The 20,992-nt window shown below is 43.3% G+C and overlaps 1 protein-coding gene across 2 annotated transcripts; it reads right to left on the bottom strand.

The window, feature by feature from the left end:
* On the bottom strand, positions 1-16,295 carry LOC130377415 (NACHT, LRR and PYD domains-containing protein 3-like). 2 transcript variants are annotated; one of them, XM_056584536.1, is made up of 11 exons: positions 16,221-16,295; positions 16,005-16,074; positions 14,729-14,954; positions 12,492-14,328; positions 11,897-12,070; positions 8,866-9,039; positions 5,922-6,095; positions 5,366-5,539; positions 2,342-2,515; positions 2,118-2,164; positions 1-1,612 (listed from the first exon to the last, which is right to left on the bottom strand). In XM_056584536.1, exons 1-11 carry the CDS (start codon positions 16,268-16,270, stop codon positions 1,059-1,061), a joined length of 3,654 nt encoding a protein of 1,217 aa, XP_056440511.1. In that variant the 5' UTR covers positions 16,271-16,295; the 3' UTR covers positions 1-1,058. The 2 variants fall into 2 exon arrangements, with proteins under 2 accessions (XP_056440511.1, XP_056440512.1); XM_056584537.1 differs by lacking the exon at positions 8,866-9,039 and having other exon boundaries at positions 16,221-16,294.
* Between the last annotated feature and the right edge of the window lie 4,697 nt (positions 16,296-20,992).

Here is a 20,992-nt window from a genome sequence, read left to right as displayed (position 1 = left end):
TTCATTTGACCCACTGAGTAGTTTATTAACATTATGATTTATGAACAATTACAAATCATATGGCATCTTTAATGACTGAACATGTTGACTTGTTCCCAACAGAACACAAAGAAACGATCTTCAGTTGAAAGTAATTTACAACATTGTTACCCTTTCCCATAGAACTCTTATCATCATTCATGATTATGTTGTTAAATCTGCTTTAAATCACGTTCCATGTCAGGCATGGCAAAATATAAACTGATTTTGGATTCCTTTAAAACACATTTTACATTAGAAAGTAAATCTTTGTACAACCTCCTTAACAAAAAGGAAGATCTTCCTTTCATGGTTTACGCTGAACCTTCCAGAAGCACAAAAAATGCAGCATTTGGAGTTCAGTGGAGTATTTAAATCAATCACAAAGTGTTGTACTTCCACTGAACGGGTTGACCCCTCAGAGCACCAACAGCTGCTGCTCAACAACCCGATGCACTACAGGTACGTCCATGGGTCCACAGGTATTCAAACGTCCCCCTAACAGCTGGTCCTCAACAACGTCAGGACTGTGAGGACCCCCCAGACCCAAGCGGCCCCCTCTGATCTGACGCTCAGCAGCCCAGCTGAGCACAGAGAGGGCTGAGAGATGAACCACGAGAGACACTGATGTTACCTGCTGCTAACCACCGGCACACAGACCTGCTGTTTAGATCCATGAACGGTGTGTGTGTGTGAGTGCATGTCTGTGTAAATAAGTATGTGCACGTGTGTGTGTGTGTGTGTGTGTGTGTGTGTGTGTGTGTGTGTGTGTGTGTGTGTGTGTGTGTGTGTGTGTGTGTGTGTGTGTGTGTGTGTGTGTGTGTGTGTGTGTAAATAAGCCTGTGTACGTGTGTGTGTGTGTGTATTTATAGAGTGCGATGTGTTTGTCTGTGTGTGCTTGTGTGTGTTTATAGAGTCATGAACGATGTGTTTGTTTGTGTGTGTGTGTGTGTGTTAATTTCTATGTACATATGTGATTGTTGGTTTGGGTGTGTTTATGACTGTCTACATGTGTGTGTTTGTGTGTCTACAATGGACACTCACAGAGACGCTGAGGAACCACTCTTATACAACCTAAACCCAGGGAGGAGGACCTCCTGGGTGAAGGAGGCCTGGAAGGTGTGGATGTGTGTCAGTGTGTCTGAGGACCCTCCTCCACCTGGGGACACTCTGTAGAAGGACAGAGAGCCAGCAGGCCGGTCCAGATACACTCCTACTCTGTTAGAGTGAGGGGGACGACGACGTATGGCTGTTCCACTACCGTTGTGACGGGCAGTATAGAGAGCACCAGCACCGTCATCACAAACAAGAACCCAGGACTTGTTGTTCAATCCAAGCACGCCGTCACTACCCAGTCCTCTCCTTGTCATTCCTCTGTATGCCACTCCTATACCAACCTCTCCTCCCCACTCTACCTCCCAGTAGCAGCGGCCAGGCAGACCCTCTCTACACAACACCTGCCCCCAGGTGTCAAACCTCTCTGGGTGATCCGGATACGACTGGTCCTCTTTAACCCGCGTCACCTTCTTGCTGTCCTCAGACAGAGAGAGTCGTCTCTGGGCTGTGTTTGGGTCCAGTGTGAGTTCACAGGCATCTGACGGGAGGAACATGATTAGGCTGCTAAACCAATATTATCAATTATAATCATCATCATCATCATCATCGTCATCAATATTAAATAAACAGCATCACCAGCTCTAATTGAAATCTAAGATGAAACACATGCATCATTCAAAACATGTTAATATGATTATTATGTGCCATAGCTAATGTAATGACAGGAATTAAAACAAAATTATAATTATTATAATAGCGACAAGTTAATAGTATAATTTAATAGTTTTTGAATATAATAAAGACATGTAATTATGATTAACAGTATCCTGATTATTATGGTGTTATGTCCAATGTTGTAAAATCATCACTCCTGATATAATCACATCAATTATGTTAATGTTTATATATGTAAGATACATGATGTCAGTCATCAGCTTCATTCCCAGAAAGATCTGAATGAACAGACGTCAACTCCTGCTGTGTGGATGGACTTTCCCTCTCAATAGTCAGTGTGCGTTGTGATGAATCAAACAGACACTTACATTTCTCTAGAGCTGGTTTCAGCCTCCACACTCCACCGTGCTCCACACTGGCGGGGGAAACAAAGTGAGAGCAGCATGTTGAAACATTCACCATCATCATCTGCCGTCTCATCACTTTCTACACAACATAAGTTACAGCTGCCTTTCCAAACCACTTCATCTAGCAGCGGGTTGAATCCTTGTGGGAGACATTGTCTATGAATGGTGAGCTGTCCTCTCCATACCTGAGAGTGTCCAGTCTCCAGCGTGGATCCTCCAGTCCAGCAGAGAGCAGCGCAGCTCCTGAGTCTCCTGGGTGATTGTAGCTCAGGTCCAGCTCTGTCAGATGGGAAGGGTTGGAGCTCAGAGCGGAGGCCAGAGAAGCACAGCCTTCCTGTGTGACCTGGCAGCCAGACAACCTACACACACACACACACACACACACACACACACACACACACACACACACACACACACACACACACACACACACACACACACACACACACACACACACACACACACACACACGTTTATTTATTCTATCTGGAAGAGAATATTTCTTACTGAAGTAAACAGATTAATAAAGTATTAATTCCATATGAAGGACAACTTAAAGCTTTATGATTTAATTCAGATCACAGCCCGTCTAGAGCAACCATCACCGAGCCTCATGTCTACACTAATGGCAACTCCTCAGAGTTACAAAACATATAACACATAACATCCATAACATACAGACAGCAACCCCTAACCCTAACCCTCACATGAGCTGGTCAGAGTTACATCACATATAACATATATAACATGCTAGCAGTTAACAGGACATCAACCCCTCACCCTCACATCAGCTGGCCAGTGTTCTGTCAGCTAGAATAACCTGTTAACTAATGACACACTAGCAGCTAACAAGACAGCAAAAATAAACAACCCTTAAAAAATAAAAATGACGTTCCTAAAATCCTCGTCCTCTAAAGTTCTGTTCCTCCTCTGGCCTCTTGGCCACCCTCCTCCCATCTGTGCTCCACTGACATGTTGACCCCAGCCTACAAATGAATAATGATGCTGAATCTGGTGGGGATCTAAAGCCCAGTTCAGACCAAAGATTCGCCTCGCAACGAGGCAGTTTTGGAACGTCGCAGGGGAAGAGTTGCAGCAGCGTGACCTTAAAGGACAATTCCGGTATTTTGATCATTGGGCCCCCTTTCTGGTTTGTTTAGGATGAAATAGAGTGGGTGACACCGAAATTTGAACTATAAGTCCTTTCTCGGGTATTTGGCTCATTTTGAATCGCTCCTGCCTGCTCCACAATGGTTGTCTGTGTGCATACACAAACCTGTCAACCCAGCAACCCTAAACGTTTGTTTTCAAAAATGTGCAAGTAACCGAGTGGTTAGTGGCATTCGTGAAGTTTAAAAAAAATATATCGGCGCAATATATGGTTTCCATCCGTGTTAGTTGCTAAATGGAACTATTTTTTCAGATACCTCACAACCGCATATAAACTTCCGCAAAAGGTCCCACTCCGTGCAGCACCTACTTTCGACGTCCGTCGGCATCTGCCTGCACTTCCCACAGGCACACCACCCGCCCGTGATCGTGGGGACCGCTTCCGCCGGAGCTTCAGGCGCCTCCGTAGCCCTAGCCTCCATCTCACGTAGCTCCTCTTGGGTGAATTCTGGTTCAAAACGATATCCTCTGCCGTCAAACTCAAAATCGAGTGCGTCCTCCAGAAGCCACCTTTCATAATCCATTTTCAGTGATTTTCTATGTGATTTTCCCTAATCCGAGGTGCGCACGGTACAAGACTTCAAACCCATAGACATTAGACATGTTCAAACCAACGTAAACAGCCCACCTTTCCGGTTCGGCGGAGTAATATCATCGTGCAGTAATGAGTCTTCCAACTGAAATCAACTGGCGATAAATGTGCAATAAAACACGACAGAAACCATATATTGCGCCGATAATTTTTTTTTAAACTTCACGAATGCCACTAACCACTCGGTTACTTGCACATTTTTGAAAACGAACGTTTAGGGTTGCTTGGTTGACAGCTTTGTCTATGCACACAGACAACCATTGTGAAGCAGGCAGGAGCGATTCAAAATGAGCCAAATACCCGAGAAAGGACTAATAGTTAAAATTTCGGTGTCACCCACTCTATTTCATCCTAAACAAACCAGAAAGGGGGCTCAATGTTCAAAATACCGGAATTGTCCTTTAACCCTAACTTCAGGTCAACACTGGGGGATCGTAATTATTTCCTTCAAATGTGTTCAACCAAAAAGTGGCCATTTCAGTATTATTTATCTGTAATTTATTTGATTAAATCCAAATTTTGTTCGTGATGATGTATGAAATAACCCATTCCATCAATTGACGACTGCATTTTACAAGTGTGTTATGAGTGGCATGGCATGCACTCATTTAACATGCCCTGGGAATGTATAAAGTTTCAAGAACATATATTCATTAGAGTTGGATTTCAACTCAATGCAGGACCACTATTGGAGTGGATTTGACGAACATTGGAATAAAATTAATTGTTTGGAGTGCTGCGGCAGAACGAATCAAGGAATGGGCGCAGTATCGGCCCAAAAGCAACAGGCCTACAATGCGCTTTACAAAGTAGGAAGGCGAGAATATAGCCTAGTCCCCCCCCCTTTGCACACAAATTCTCGAAGGGGATCAATAAAAATAAACCAACAGTTTTTGCAAATAGAAATCTCTCTACAAAGTTAGAACTGCTCATGATGATATCGCTGCGTTGTCTCTGTGGAGACAGCGCAGCAACACCTCTGCCCAAGCCCCCGCCCCCCACCCCCCCCCCGGAACCGCGGAGCCGTCGCATTTACGTCAGAATGAAACCCAATAAACCGCCAATGTGTGTGCAGGGTCCGGGAGGCTAAATTGGGGTGCAAGCTCAAGCAACCTAATCGCAAACCTAAGTTAGGCTACTTTTTAGCGTGATGCTGATGCTGTTGCGGCTCTCAGCTGTGCCAGAGCGTTCACAGTTGCTAGGGAAACCACCTGACGTCGCCGCCCGGTGCAGTAGTTTGAACCGCCCCATGTTTAGAACGTCGCAGCCCGTCACGTCGCAAGGAGTTGGAAGGAGTTGCGAGTTGCAAGTCGTTGCGAGGCTAATCTTTGGTCTGAACTGGGCTTTAGACACGTGTCGTCTGTTCTTTTAGATCACAGCCCACCTAGTCCTGGATCATCCCTTACTATTAAACAAACCCAACGACACATTTAACCCTAACCCTGACCTGAGAGTTTCCAGTGTACAGTGTGGACTCCCCAGTCCAGCAGAGAGCAGTTTCACTCCTGAATCCTGCAGATCGTTGGTACTCAGGTCCAGCTCTTTCAGACTAGAGGAGTTGGAGCTGAGAACTGAGGCCAGAGCTTCACAGCATCTCTCTGACAGATGACAGCCAATCAGCCTTCACACACAAAATAAAAAGACCATGTTACTGTGTTTATGTCTTTAACATTTTCCATCATTGAAAGAGAAGTTATGCCAATGTTACATTTTTTTCTTTTAAATGCTAATAATAAGCTTTAAAAAAGCCTGACTACATGTGAATAGGTATAATACGAATAATACAAAATAGTAAACTGTACTTATATAACATTCAACTTATACTCTCATGACAACAACGATATCAATATGTTGAGTTATTCTTCTAAGAAAATATTATTTAGGGGTGTGAATTTTGACGTTATGGGCTTAAATCTGAACATTAAATGTCTTTATTGTAGGTTTTTTTGTACTCTAATATAGATCCTTGTGCTTTGAAGGTTTGCACATTGAGTAAAACTGACCTGAGAGCTTCCAGTGTACAGTGTGGACTCCCCAGTCCAGCAGAGAGCAGCTTCACTCCTGAATCCTGCAGATCATTGGTACTCAGGTCCAGTTCTCTCAGACTAGAGGAGTTGGAGCTGAGAACTGAGGCCAGAGCTTTACAGCATCTCTCTGACAGATGACAGCCAATCAGCCTGCACACACATAAACAGAACATGTTAGGAACCCTGATTTAATGTTTTAGACGACTTTTCTGATAGTTAGCTATCAGAAACTTTTCTTTCCTGATAGTTATATAAAAATTATGATACATTATTCTTCCTTCAATCATATTGTTATGATCACGGAGAAAAAAAAAAGGCCACTCTCTGAGTCTTGCGTGTATTGTGTAACTGCTTTAAACCTGGGCCCCGTTTCCCAATAACGATGGATCCAAGCTCGTACGATCATTCTAACGAAGGATCTTGCGAACCTTCGTAAATTTATTCGGAGCCTTTCCTTAAACTCCTCTTAACATGAACGCGCCTGTATTGCTCTAACGACGTTTGCAGGCTTGTAACTGTCCACTGACACAGTGCTGAAATGGGCTCTGTAGGAGGGGGAGACGCAGGAATGTCCCAGGAAAATAGGGTTAAAAAGGGTTCAAATATGTCCCCATCAAGGCATACAGCAGAGTATCCTACGAAAAGAATAGAATACAATAATACGTACACTGAAGATATTAAAACCCATTTGATTAGGCCTGGGCTGACATATGCTTTGTCAGTCCTAATCTTGAACGCACTGTGCGTATATATGTTTTCGAGGCATTTTCCCCCCTGAAACAATTCCATCTTACAAAAATCTAAAACAGCTTGTGTGACAACTACATTTATCATAATGTGCTAATTTCTTAGCACATAAAGAGCAGACTTTATCTGATTCCTTAAAAGGTTTCATGGATTGGCGCGCACTCTCTAGTCTAGAATCTTTGGTGTAAACATTAAAAATGCAACGTTCCATTCATTCATTATCATTCAAAGGCAGAGGCTGGGCATTGACACACGGCTATTGCTGACCCGATTAGAAGAGCTTGGTCTAGATCCTGCCCATATTGTTGGGCAGGATGATGTTTAGGCCTTTTTACGCTGCCATGCCGGTTCGGTCGCAGCTTGGCATGCCCGGCGATTTCACCGTCTTATCTCAAGTTTCCTGTGTAAAACTGAGGGGGTCAAATCCCCCGTTCGTCACAGCGCGGGCTTTCTTGGTTCACTGGAGAAGGCGGGGCTGCGCACAGAGTTTAGACCTCTTTAGAATAATTTGCATACTCCCAGATATTTTATTTTTTTCATGAATGAAGTCACCCGCATGCAAAAATGAGTTCACGTCAGTGTGGGCTACAAACGCGATTAACTATTTACAAGTGCAAAAACGCCAACATATTCTTTATTTTGCTGACTAAATTAACTAAATTGGGGCACTAGCTCAAGCAGTTAATTTACCTCGGGTAGCATTAACGCGTGGATTCTGCCATGAAAAAGGCGTGCATAAGACGGCATATTTGACAGTGTAAATAACCCTTATGATGGTGCTGGTAATGTAAGCGGGAAAGTGCGCAGCATTCAGGCACGCATCGCAGCACAGTTTCCCGCAGCAGCCTAATTTCACTGCAGAAACCACGCTCTCGATTGTGCACTCCACTAATGTCAGGGATGTTCGTTACTGTCTAGACACGGTCCAATTAATAATGAACTTCAACACAGCCTCACCGAAGCACCTACAGTGCTTTATGGCAAACAATCGCAACAAAAAACGCCTGCAGAAATTCTCCGACACCCGCTGGTATCAGCATGATTCGTTTACAGTATGTCTTCTGCCATTAATCAATACGAGGACCAACCACAAGGTTAAATTAAAATCAGAGGGAGACAGAAAGTGCAGCTCGAAAGCGACCTCCCACACAAGAGCAATGGAATCATTTGATTTTATTATATGCCTTGTGAGAGGGTTGCCTTGGGACGTGGCGTTTGATCGGTACATTTCGGCTGCGCATTTATTTTTGGAATTTTAAATTGCTGCAATAAATTATGTTGTTGTTGACTCTGTCTCGGTCTTTGCTTTTTAAATCTTACAGTAGTCTATTAGTAATATATTGGCGGTAACCACTGTTTAGGAGGTATTGCGAAATGGTGCCAGCTGTACATTCCGTGGTATTGGATGTGTTTTAATAAAACACATCCAATACCACTGAATGTCCAGCAGGTGACTCCACTGAGGCTATAGTAACGATGCTCTTAGCACCCTACGAGCACCCCTGGAGCCCTCGTTAGCCAAGATCCCTTGGTGGCGGTGACACTCCCCCCGGGCCTCCCAGGATCCTTTGCGGCACCCGGACACGGTGACCACGGCCGCGATCGCAAAAATATAATTTTCATTGGAACAACTCAAGAATTTATATTTTTTGTATGCGTATGAAGTCTTTGTTATGTTATACTTTTTTACACGTCAAACAATTTAAGAAATATTAAAAATAAATAAAGGCAACTCTCGGGTCGTGTGGTGTATTGTGTAACTGCTTTAAACCGGGTCTCCCGTTGGGTCATTCCTGTGCTGCTCGCCAAAATATAATAATTCTAGGTAGACCTATAACCTTTGATTGATGCAAATACTGTGACTTCATTCGTTTAACCCCACTCTCCCGTTAACAGGAGATTGTGGGAGGGAACTATTATTATACTTTGCGTAGATAATTGAAAAGATGCAATGGCAACTCTTGGATAACTTTTCAACTTTTCATTTTCCCACATAAACAACAAGGTGTAATATGTCCAATGGCACCACCCTGATAAACGTGGTCAGCAAAGGTACTGAGTTATTAGAATATATATTTAGACGGCATTTAGGATGATCCTCAAACCAGGGGCAAGTAGTCGTTTTTTAATAATCTCCTGATATGGAACTGTTTGCACGTTAAGTAAAACTGACCTGAGAGTTTCCAGTGTACAGTGTGGACTCCCCAGTGCAGCAGAGAGCAGCTTCACTCCTGAATCCTTCAGATCATTGGAACTCAGGTCCAGCTCTCTCAGACTAGAGGAGTTGGAGCTGAGAGCTGAGGCCAGAGCTTCACAGCAGTCCTCTGACAGATCACAGGAATTCAGCCTGCACACAATAAAAAGAACATGTTAGGAAGTGAGATTAAAAGAGCTTAAAAGATCCAACTAGTTCACAGGAGAAACATGGTGTAGCTAACGAACAGCACAGGGCTGCCATGGGGCCCATACTGGAGGGGAGGACGTCCAGGGATGCTAGCGCCTCCGCTCTCCTCGCTGCTATCAGGGATCAGGGAGTGAGCTCAAGGAGATGACTGGACATTCAAACTTCCTTCAGCAGTCCCCTGATGGCCGTAGGGATCCTGAACTCTGTGTGAACAGAGTCAGACCTAACGAAGCAGAGGGCTGTGGAGCCAAGGAGGGCCTTCAGCGCTCTATCAATCCCAATGCCTCCTTCTGTGAGACTATTGATTCATTAATTCAACCTTTTATTTTGATCAATCATCATGAATGTGCTTAAGCTCATTTACAAAAACCTAAAACACCAAGGGCACTTGCCCTTCCTGGCTTCAGACACTTTTACCGGGCTTCAAAACAAGGACGACTATGAAACCCCTCTGGGGCTTTGCTTCTCTACATATTCAAACCTTTGATCTTATTCTGTATTCCTACATATTAAATAGATTCATATTGTTCTGTCTTTCTACATATTCAATCGTTTTATGTTTATGCATTCCTACATATTCAATCGTTTTATGTTCTGTATTTCGACATACTAATACATGTTGTCCTGTATGTCAACATATTCAATCATGTTGCTTTTATTTCTAAATATTCAATCATGTTGCTTTTATTTCTACATATTCAATCGTTTTATGTTCTGTATTTCGACATGTTAATTTATGTTGTCCTGTATGTCAACATATTCAATTATGTTGCTTTTATTTCCACATATTCAATAGTTTTATTTTGTTCTATTTCTACATATTCAATCTTATTATGTTGCTCCATATTTCTACATAATCAATAGTTTTATGTTGTTCTGTATTTATTCATATTAAATTGTTTTATGTTGCTCTGTATTTCAACATATTGTTCTGTATTTCTACATCTTAAATTGTTTGACCTTGTTCTGTATTTTATGTCTTCAATTGAAGTTCTGAAGATAAAATTTATATAAAGTATATCTGTAAAAAATGATGACGTAGCAATGACCTTATAAAGTCATGGCAACAAAAAAGAAATTGTTGAGTTTTTCCTATGAAAATTATACATTTATGAACTTGAAATTAACTATACATTCATATAGCGCTTTTCAAGTCACCTTACATTGACTTCATATAGGGCTTTACAGTGAAGGGGGGACCTCACTAACCACCACGAATGTGTAGCATCCACATGGGTGATGCACGGCAGCCAATCGGCGCCAGAACACTCACCACACGTGAATTGTGAATGTGTGATTAGAATGTCATATTTTACTTTGTTGACCGCAATGTCATGTGCATTACCTTTAACACACACACTAACATACACCTATATACATGCTTACACTACCAAGGGACCGCAATGGAAATAAGCCCACGGTCTTTCATGTGTTATCCTTTTGACCTGTTCATTTGTATGCTTACGTTTGTGCATGCGTCAATAAAGAATTTCAATCAATACATTACACACCAGCTTGAGGTGGAGAGTGAGGGGATGAATAGGGGGCCAGATTGAATGAGCTACTCTTTTTGCGATAAGTGCCCTGGGATCTTTAAAGGTCCCATGACATGCTATTTTATGGATGCTTTAATGTAGGTATTAGTGGGCCACTAACACAGTATTCAAAGACGTTCCCGAAATTCAGCCGTGGTGCAGAGTTACAGCCCCTCCGAGCCAGTTGCACATTGAGCTTCCCCCAAATCGCTGTTTTGGTGTCTGTAGCTATAATGCAAATGAGGAGGAGCGAAGCGGGTCAAGGAGGAGGGTGGGGGTGTGGCCCTGAGCAGCTTGCAGCCACAGTACCATACGCTCTGTTTACGGTGGCTGCATCGCAATGGCGAGGGGCACACAGCCTTTAGCCGTGTTCTGTAAATATTCTAGAACACACGGGAGTCCTGGAGCTCTATATCTAAATAATATCATATCATAGAAAGATATCTATATCATATTATATTTATTATCACAGCCAAAAGCTGTGTAAGCCTCCATACGATATTATGAATCTCAAACGACCGCGTCGGGTTCTCCGACGTCTCTGGTTCTTCCACGTCCGCATCAATCAGAAGAACACTGAACCACGACATGGAGGAGAAAGGGATTGTTGACCGCGGTTGTTGACCGCGGTTGTCAGCGGGCAACGCCGAGGCGGTGGTCCCTCGGCAGCGGGAAGCGGGGCTCAAGCAGGAGACATTCGCCGCCAACAATCCCTTTCGCCTCCAAGTCGTGGTTCATGTTCTTGAGGGAGGCAAAGCCAAAGTTCCTTTCCCCCAATTCATTCTCAACCATGGCTGAGATAACCCCCACGACAGTCTCGTTGTGGAAATACAAGAGACGAGAGTCCAACGTAAAATAATTTATGAAATAAATCATCCTTTTTATAAGGACAATGTCAGAAAGGACAAAGCCTGGCATTTAATTGCAGTAGTTTTGGGAGTGGAAGGTGAGTACATTAGGTTTAGAATTATCGCGTGATCTCACGTGAGCACGGCTGGCTCGCAAGGCAGCGCTACGCTGCCGTTACGCGCCCGGTGGAAATGGACGCAGGGCAGAAATCGCAGCCGTTCCGCGGCGCAGTCGTTCCGCAGCGCGTAAGTCCCCGGTGGAAATCAGGCGTAATACATGTGGTCATCAAAGGTATTGAGTTATTATCTGATATAGTTTGACGTCATTTAGGTATGATTCTCAAACCAGGGGCAGTAGTTAAGTCTTCTAAAACGGGACCTTGTGGTGTAACTGTTTGCACTGGGAGTAAAACTGACCTGAGAGTTTCCAGTGTACAGTGTGGACTCCCCAGTCCAGCAGAGAGCAGCTTCACTCCTGAATCCTTTAGACGATTGGAACTCAGCTCCAGCTCTCTCAGACTACAGGAGTTGGAGCTGAGAACTGAGGCCAGAGCTTTGCAGCATCTCTCTGACAGCTGACAGCCATTCAAGCTTCACACAAAAAACAGAACATGTTGAGAACCGTGATTAATGGTTTTATAAGACTTTTCTGATGGTTAAACAAATGATTATAAATTAGATCTTTAAATGGTAGTTACATATTCGATTTACAATGTTGATACTGACAAAAATGCTATAACAGTTGTTTTGTAGTTCTGAAAACGAACATAATATTACTTTTATGGAATTATATATATAGTGTGTATCGTAAAACATGTTATAAGTATGCCTAGAGATACACGTTGTATGTTATTATAACTTTTGTATTCTAGTATCATGTATATTGTGTAGTGTGCATTGCAATACATGTTCTTAGTGCACCGTCAGAGATGTTTTGTAATTTACCATAACTTTTATATTCTATTATTATGTATAGTGTTGTATTGTTAATACATGTTATGATTGAACCTACAGAGATGTTTTGGAGGCTTTGACCAATGGCAGCAGCCCCAGAAGACCCTCGTCAGAAGCAGAGTATTTCTTCAGGTAAAACACGTCCAGCTGCTCTTCTGATGTCAGTACGATGAAGACCAGAGCTGACCACTGAGCAGAGGAGAGAGATTCAGTGGAGAGTCTTCCTGATGTCAGGTACTGTTGGATCTCCTCCACCAGAGAACTGTCATTCAGCTCATTCAGACAGTGGAACAGATTGATGCTTCTCTCTTGAGAGAGATCTCCACCTATCTTCTCCTTGATGTAATGGACTATTTGGGTATTGATTTGTGACCTCCTTCCTGTCTGTCCCGGTGGATCTTTTTTAGTTAGATTGCCCAGTAATTTACTTCCTCTTGGTTCCAGCAGACCTTGTAGGAGCATCTGATTGCTCTCTAGAGAGAGGCCCAGGAGGAAGCGGAGGAACAAGTCCAGGTGCCCGTTCTCGCTCTGTAAGGCCTTGTCCACAGCACTCTGGTAGAGGAGGAGGAGTTCAGCTTCCCTGGAGGTTGGATGTTCTTCTGAGAGCAGGTTGAAACCAGTGTTGATGTAGGACAGAAAGACATAAAGGGCAGCCAGAAACTCCTGGATGCTCAGATGGACAAAGCAGAACATCCTGTCCTGGTGCAGTCCACACTCCTCTTTAAAGATCTGGGTGAACACTCCTGAGTACACTGAGGCTGCTCTGATATCGATGTCACACTCTGCCAAGTCTGGCTCGTAGAAGATCAGCTGGCCTTTCTCCAGCTGGTTAAAAGCCAGTTTCCCCAGAGAAACAATGATCTCCCTGCTCTCCGAACTCCATTGTGGATCGGTTTCAGCTCGCCCATGATACTTCCTGTCCCCCTGTATGGACTGAACCCTCAGGAAGTGGCTGTACATCTGAGTCACGGTCTTGGGCACCTCTTCTCCTCTCTGGGATGTTTTGAAGAAGTCCACTAGAACTGTAGCAGTGATCCAACAGAAGACTGGGATGTGACACATGATGTGGAGGCTTTGAGATTTCTTGACGTGAGAGATGATTGTGGTGGCCATTGTCCCCTCTCTAAATCTCTTCCTGAAGTACTCCTCCTTCTGTGGGTCGGTGAACCCTCTCACCTCGGTCACCATGTCAACACACTCAGCAGGGATCTGATTGGCTGCGGCAGGGCGTGTGGTTATCCAGATGCGGGCAGAGGGAAGCAGGACTCCCCTGATGATGTTTGTCAGCAGCACGTCCACTGAGGTCGGCTCGGTGACATCAGTCCAGATCGGGTTGTTCTGGAAGTCCAGAGGAAGTCGACACTCATCCAGACCATCCAAGATGAAGACTACTTGGTCATGGTCGTATCTGTAGATTCCTGATTCTTTGGTTTCAACAGAAAACTGATGAAGAAGTTTCAGTAAGCTAAACTCTTTCCCTTTCAGTAAATTCAGCTCTCTGAAAGTGAGGAGAAATGTGAAGTCTATGTCGTGGTTGGCTTTGCCTTCGGCCCAGTCCAGAGTGAACTTGTGTGTTAAGAGAGTTTTACCAATGCCGGCCACTCCGGTTGTCATCATTGTTCTGATTGGTTTATCTTGTCCAGGTAAAGGTTTAAAGAGGTCTTCACATCTGATTGGTGTTTCCTCATTAGCAGTTTTCCTGGATGCCTTTTCAATCAGTCTGACCTCATGTTCCATGTTGACCTCTCCACTGCCTCTCCGTGTGATGAAGAGCTCTGTGTAGATCTCATTCAGAGGTCTCTGCTCTCCTGCTCTAGCGATTCCCTCAAACACACAGTAGAACTTCTTCTTCAGATGAGCCTTGAGTTCATGTTGCCACTGGACCGCAACAGCTCCTAAATCACAAACCAGCAGAAACATACCATTGATATTTAAAAGCAATATTACTGGTGTACAGAAAAAAGTACTGAAAGTTCTACTTTATAGGGATCTTATAACTTTATTAGCAGTGTTATTGTTGTTAAGTATCAGGGGTATCAATGACTTTCTAACCTGATATAACAAGATAGTGGTGCATCACTTCCACGTAGTTATTCTGTTGTTGATCAGCAGTTTAACGTTTAACATTCTTTAACCTGATACGCCCACAATAACCCTACATATCTGGATCAAACCATTCAACCTGATACCCCCACAATGACCCTACATATCTGGATCAAACCATTCAACCTGATACCCCCACAATAACCTGACATATCTGGATCAAACCATTTAACCTATATATGAGTATCTTACCACTCCCCAGCTTGTCGGCCAGTTCCTCCTGGTTCATCTCCATCAGGCAGAGCTTTGTGATGTCTACCACTCCCTCTATGGCGCGCCTCCTCTGCTCCTCGTTCTTACCATCCTCCTCCTCGTCCTCCCTCTGACTCTCTGAGCATTGTGGGTAATCTGAGAAGAGATCCCTCCAGAGCTTCTTCAGCTCCTTGTCTAGAAAAGCGTGTGCATTCTCCTCAGCCCTCTGGAACAGAACAAACATCAAGGAGAACTTTACTTTGAACTAACTGAGGACATCAGAAGCATCTGTCCTAGATGTAGGTCTCCCTGGTCTAAAGAGGGAAAACTGGAGACTATTAGCTCCACAAGAGATGCTTTTATTGCCCATGTAGAGCCAGGGGTACCGCTAGAGATTGTGGGCCTTATCAAAGAATATATTGGGCATCAAACCTAGACCACCCACCAGCCTAGAAAATCCATTTGACCACCCATAGATTGATAGACTAGCTCTAGTGTAGCGTACTGCTAATTACCCAATACTTGGCCTGCTGTCATTGACCATTGATGTATGAATGTCAGAGGTAAATGAGTGGCATCTCTCATTACTGTTGCTGTTCTGGCAAAAGGCTTTCCTCTTGAGAAATTCATGAAATTCAGTGGTGTTTTACATTTTGGTAAATTTGTTCCCAAAGTTTGTCACATGCCAGTAATGTTACACTGGCTCTAAACACCTCAGTAAAATGGGACAGGAAAGACACAAACTGTCTTCATACTCTGCCATTACCTTTCACCACTAGGGGTCAGTATTCAGACCTACCTAAGTAGAAGAAAATGTGTGTAGGCCTCAGTAAACAGTTTCCCGGTTCATCCACCTGTCTACCTCAATCAATGATTCATATTCATGAATTTCATGTTTGATGAAGAACTATTTGATTGATATAAGATTATATGATTCACTAGGTAGCTCCGTGATAATGGGCACCACAGGAAGGTGAATAAATAAAAACCTTTATTTGTATAAACTGGGTGACCTTTTCCTCCCTCTCAGGTTTCTGTTTCTGATACCCCGACTTCCAGCTCAACGACGACATGTCAAACTACTGACAGTCTGTTCTCCGTCTGTTCTGCTTGTAAGCGCACCGAGTGGAAGACTCTGTGCTGAAAACTGGTTCCACGCAAGACTGAACCATGCAATAAAGAGAGAGAGGTGGAATATATAGACTACTACCCCCCCCCCCCCCTTAGGTCAACCCTGTCTAGAGCTGAAGTCAAATGTCTTGTTTCATTTACACACCTTGATCAGCTCTGCTTGATTCTGCTGTACAGACTGAGCACTGGTAACCTTTGACCTCTCCTGGGGTCGCCTGCGGAGAGAACGCGCACACACACATACACACACACACACACACACACACATACACACACACACACACAGTATCTTTTTAATAAAAATATTTCCTGAATTGTAAACATCAGTTAGTAAAACTACTAGTTTGTTGGAAACTCCTACCTCTCCTCTCTGGAGGGGCATCCATCTTTTAGTCCAGGAGGATCATCCATAGACCAGTTGCTCTTCAAGGAGACACCGCTGGGTCCAGGGGAGTCCGCTCTCTCCTTCTGGACTCTTATAGAAAAAAAAAGAACCAGGATTAAAGGATGTCTGATAGATATAGTTGTATAATATCTGATAAATCCTCACCTCTTCTTAATAGACTGATTTCCATCTCTAAAGTTAGGAGGATCATCCATAGACCAGTCACTCTTCATGGAGACACAGCTGGGTCCAGGGGAGTCTGCTCTCTCCCGCTGCTCTGGGCTTCAACACAACACACACACACACAGCTTTTACTAAGACTGATGATGGAGTCATGAGATATCAGTGCTGAGCTCTGAGAAGGACAACAGTCACAGACAGAGAGATCCTCTTCTTACCTCTTAGCTTTACTCTGGCGGCCATGTTCCCCAGACAGAGTGGTTTTAGAGGTAGGAGCCCCCTCCTCTCTCTCCTCATCCATAGTAGACTGGAGACCTGGACACAAACACAATTACATATTGTGGAGGAGACCTGGACACAAAATAGTAGACTGGAGACCTGGACACAAACACAACTCTGTATTGTTTCTACGGCAATTCAGCGTTGGTTTACTCTCTGCTTTATGTAAGCTGCTTTTGGGGGGCTGCTGTCTCTTTATTGTGGACGAGAGGCAGGGTGGTCATTCCAAGATGTAGATGCAGTAGACCCTCTCACTCTCAATAAGAGCAAAGCTGTGGAGATGCTGCCCAGATGTTTCCAATAACTATTTAATAACTATTAATTAATAACTTTAACAACTATTCATCATTCCACTCAGAAGGTCTCTAAGGGCTTCAAATGTGTCTGATCAAAATCAAGTTCACAATGCGGAAATCATACCAACTGTTCCCTGTGCTGGTTAAACCGCTCTGAAGGCAGGACCATATATGGACTTCCTCGTGTCATATGACATTACAACCAGAGCTGTGATAAAGGCCCACAGAGAACTAGAACCAGAACAACATGATCTTTAAACACCTTCACTAACCAAGATGTATAATGTATACAACTGTATACAACCAATTACAACTGTATAATGTATTCTCCGCATCTCGTAATCATAATAATACTCATAATAATAATATTAACAACATAACAATGCATATATAACTATATTTTTAGAATCGGCTACATTTTCTAATAAGAAAATTAAAGTTTAATTCTTTCTGCCAACAGTAGTGTGACCGATTAACTTCATAACAGTGACGGACACTACAGTTTAAACATTTGTTCATTTACTTGACATATTTAATAATAATGTTTAGCAGTAGATGTATGCATAAAAATAGCAATCTTCCTATTGATGATATATAAGTGATTAAGTGATGAGTGAATAACATTTATGATGTATCAGGGATCAGAGTTGAGTACAGTACCTTAGTCTTCTTCCTGCTGTAATGAAGTGAGTCACACCAAACCGACTCATAGCAAGGTAATGTTGCTGTGAACCAACCAGTTGGACCAGTTCCCTTCCCTGTTTGTACTCCTCTAAGACTAGCCTCCTATAGGCTGCTGTCCCATGACTCCACCCAGTAATGTGGAGTCAGACGGAGAGCTCAATATATGTTGACAATATATATTGAGCCCTGATCATATGGTCTTTAGTCTTCATGTGGACCTTTTAGGGACCACACGCACAGACACACACACACACACAGACACACACGCGCAGTCGCGCACACACAAAACACGCACAAACCCACAGAAACACCATACTTCCATACTTGTTGACATAAAAGCACAATTTGATTGCCATTCATTATTCAGAAGCAGACATGAACTACACGACAACGATTATAATTCAACCCAAATGGAAAATAGCATTAAAGGTTATATACACCAGTAAAGTAGAGCAGACAGTGATGTAATGTTATCATTTATAATGGGTTATGTTTCTTCATTAGGCCGGGCTATTCCCTCCATTATCTCTTTGTTAAATCAATAATCTTGTTGGGTTGGATTCTTCTCTAGTTATTTCCTTCCTCATACTGTTTCACCTTTTACCGGAAGGTGTTCAGAAAGGTACCAAGGCAAGGTGGTACACGCACGCGCACGCGCACACACACACACACACACACACACACACACACACACACACACACACACACACACACACACACACACACACACACACACACACACACACACACACACACACACACACACTTTGTGTCTCCTTCGCGCTAATCATGTTGGCCAGAAGGTGAACTACATCGAGGTGGCACCACATGCAATAAGTAACAACACATGGCTTGATTAACAGACAGATGCGCATTATTTCAACACTACTTTCAGTGAATACTGATATGAGATCAAGGAGCAGGTAGGGGATAGACAGTGAATACTGATGTGATTAAGGAGCAGGTAGGGGATAGACAGTGAATACTGATGTGATTAAGGAGCAGGTAGGGGATAGAGAGTGAATACTGATGTGATTAAGGCGCAGGTAGGGGATAGAGAGTGAATACTGATGTGATTAAGGCGCAGGTAGGGGATAGACAGTGAGTACTGATATATGTGATTAAGGAGCAGGTAGGGGATAGACAGTGAGTACTGATATATGTGATTAAGGAGCAGGTAGGGGATAGAGAGTGTAAACTGACATATGTGACTACATGTGATACAGATACATTTGGATCCATCAAGATGGATATTAACTTTATGGATTATTAACAAATACAAATCATAAACAGGTGCACATATCTTTAATAACTGTTCTGTTGCTGTGCTGTTACCCACTGAACACAAGGAATAAATATTCATTTGAAATATTTTCCCATCGACAACTATTACATCTGCTTTGTTAGGCTTATCAAAGTTAAGATACATTTCAGAACCCTTTATTAGGAAACTATTAATGTCTGATAGTATACAAAATATTGAATTATGTTTTTAGATTTATTCATCATCAATCAACATTTAAAACACATTTAGAAAGTGAATCTTTATACAACCTACTTAACCCAAAGGAAGATCTTCTTTTTTTGTAAGAGACTATTTAAATCAATCACAAAGTGTTGTACTTCCACTGAACGGGTTGACCCCTCAGAGCACCAACAGCTGCTGCTCAACAACCCGATGCACTACAGGTACGTCCATGGGTCCACAGGTATTCAAACGTCCCCCTAACAGCTGGTCCTCAACAACGTCAGGACTGTGAGGACCTCCCAGACCCAAGCGGCCCCCTCTAATCTGACGCTCAGCAGCCCAGCTGAACACAGAGAGGGCTGAGAGATGAACCACGAGAGACACTGATGTTACCTGCTGCTTACCACCGGCACACTGACCTGATGTGGGTTTAGATCCATGAAGGATGTGTGTGTGCGTGCATGTCTGTAAATAAGACTGTACGTGTGTGTGTGTAAATAAGTCTGTATATGTGTGTGTGTGTGTGTGTGTGTGTGTGTGTGTGTGTGTGTGTGTGTGTGTGTGTGTGTGTGTGTGTGTGTGTGTGTGTGTGTGTGTGTGTGTGTGTGTGTTTTTATAGAGTGCTGAACGATGTGTTTGTTTGTGTGTGCGTGCGTGTTAATTTCTATGTACATATGTGTTTGTTGGTTTGGGTGTGTTTATGAATGAATGATCTTTATCGTCCAAGTACAGGTACAGGTAAATCGAAATTTGGGAGAGCTCCCCCCTGGTGCTTAAAGAAAAAGAGAGGACAAGGAACATACATAAACAATATATACAGTATGATAAAGAAAAAAAAAGAAAAATTAATATATATCTAACAAAAACTGATACATCTAATATAAATCTAACATCTAATATAAATCTAACTAAAACTGATACATCTAATATAAATCTAACTAAAACGGACACATCTAATATAAATCTAACAAAAACTGAGTTAATGTGCAGTTTAATGACTTGAAAAAACAAAAATTGTTAGAAAAATTAATAAATATTATATATAATATGATAATTAATAGATAAATAGATGGTTCGAAGGGAATTGCACAGTTCCCCAGTAGCTGCCACATGTTATGTGCGTGTGCGTGAAAGTACGAGGTGTTGGCAACGTTCAACGCCTGTATGGCCCTGGGGTAGAAACTAGATATAAGTCTGTTTGTCCGTGCATCCATAGTCCTGAACCGCTTCCCTGAGCGCAGCAGCACAAAGTGTTCGCTACCCGGGTGGGTTGGATCCCTGGAGATCTTGGTAGCCTTCTTGAGGCAGCGGGTGTTGTACAGTTTCTCCAGAGAGGGGAGAGGGCAGCTGATGATCTTCTTGGCCGAGTGAACAACCCGCTGTAGTGCCTTCCTCTCTGCAGCTGTGCAACTGGAGAACCACACGCAGATACAGTATGTGATGATGCTCTCCACTGAACAGCGGTAGAAGGTCACAAGCAACTCCTCCCTAAGGTGGTAGTTCCTGAGGACTCTCAGGAAATAGAGGCGCCGTTGTGCCTTCTTAATGATGGCTCTGGTGTTGGTCATCCAGGACAGGTCCTCCTGGATGTGCCCCCTCTGGGGGCGGTCAGACAGGAAGTCCTTAATCCAGGTGCAGGTGTTGATTGGTAGTCCCAGGTTTGTCCGTTTAAACACCAGCCTGTCCGGAAGTATGGTGTTGGAACGCCGAGCTGAAGTCCACAAAGAGCATTCTGACGTAGCTACTCCTCTCCTCCAGGTGGGACAGGGTGGAATGGAGAGCCGTCGCGATGGCGTCTCCTGTGGACCTGTTGGCTCGGTAGGCAAACTGGTGTGGGTCTA

The sequence above is a fragment of the Gadus chalcogrammus genome, chromosome 23 (assembly GCF_026213295.1).
Source record: "Gadus chalcogrammus isolate NIFS_2021 chromosome 23, NIFS_Gcha_1.0, whole genome shotgun sequence".
Lineage (NCBI taxonomy): Eukaryota > Metazoa > Chordata > Actinopteri > Gadiformes > Gadidae > Gadus > Gadus chalcogrammus.
This window is presented reverse-complemented; position numbering and strand designations above follow the sequence as displayed.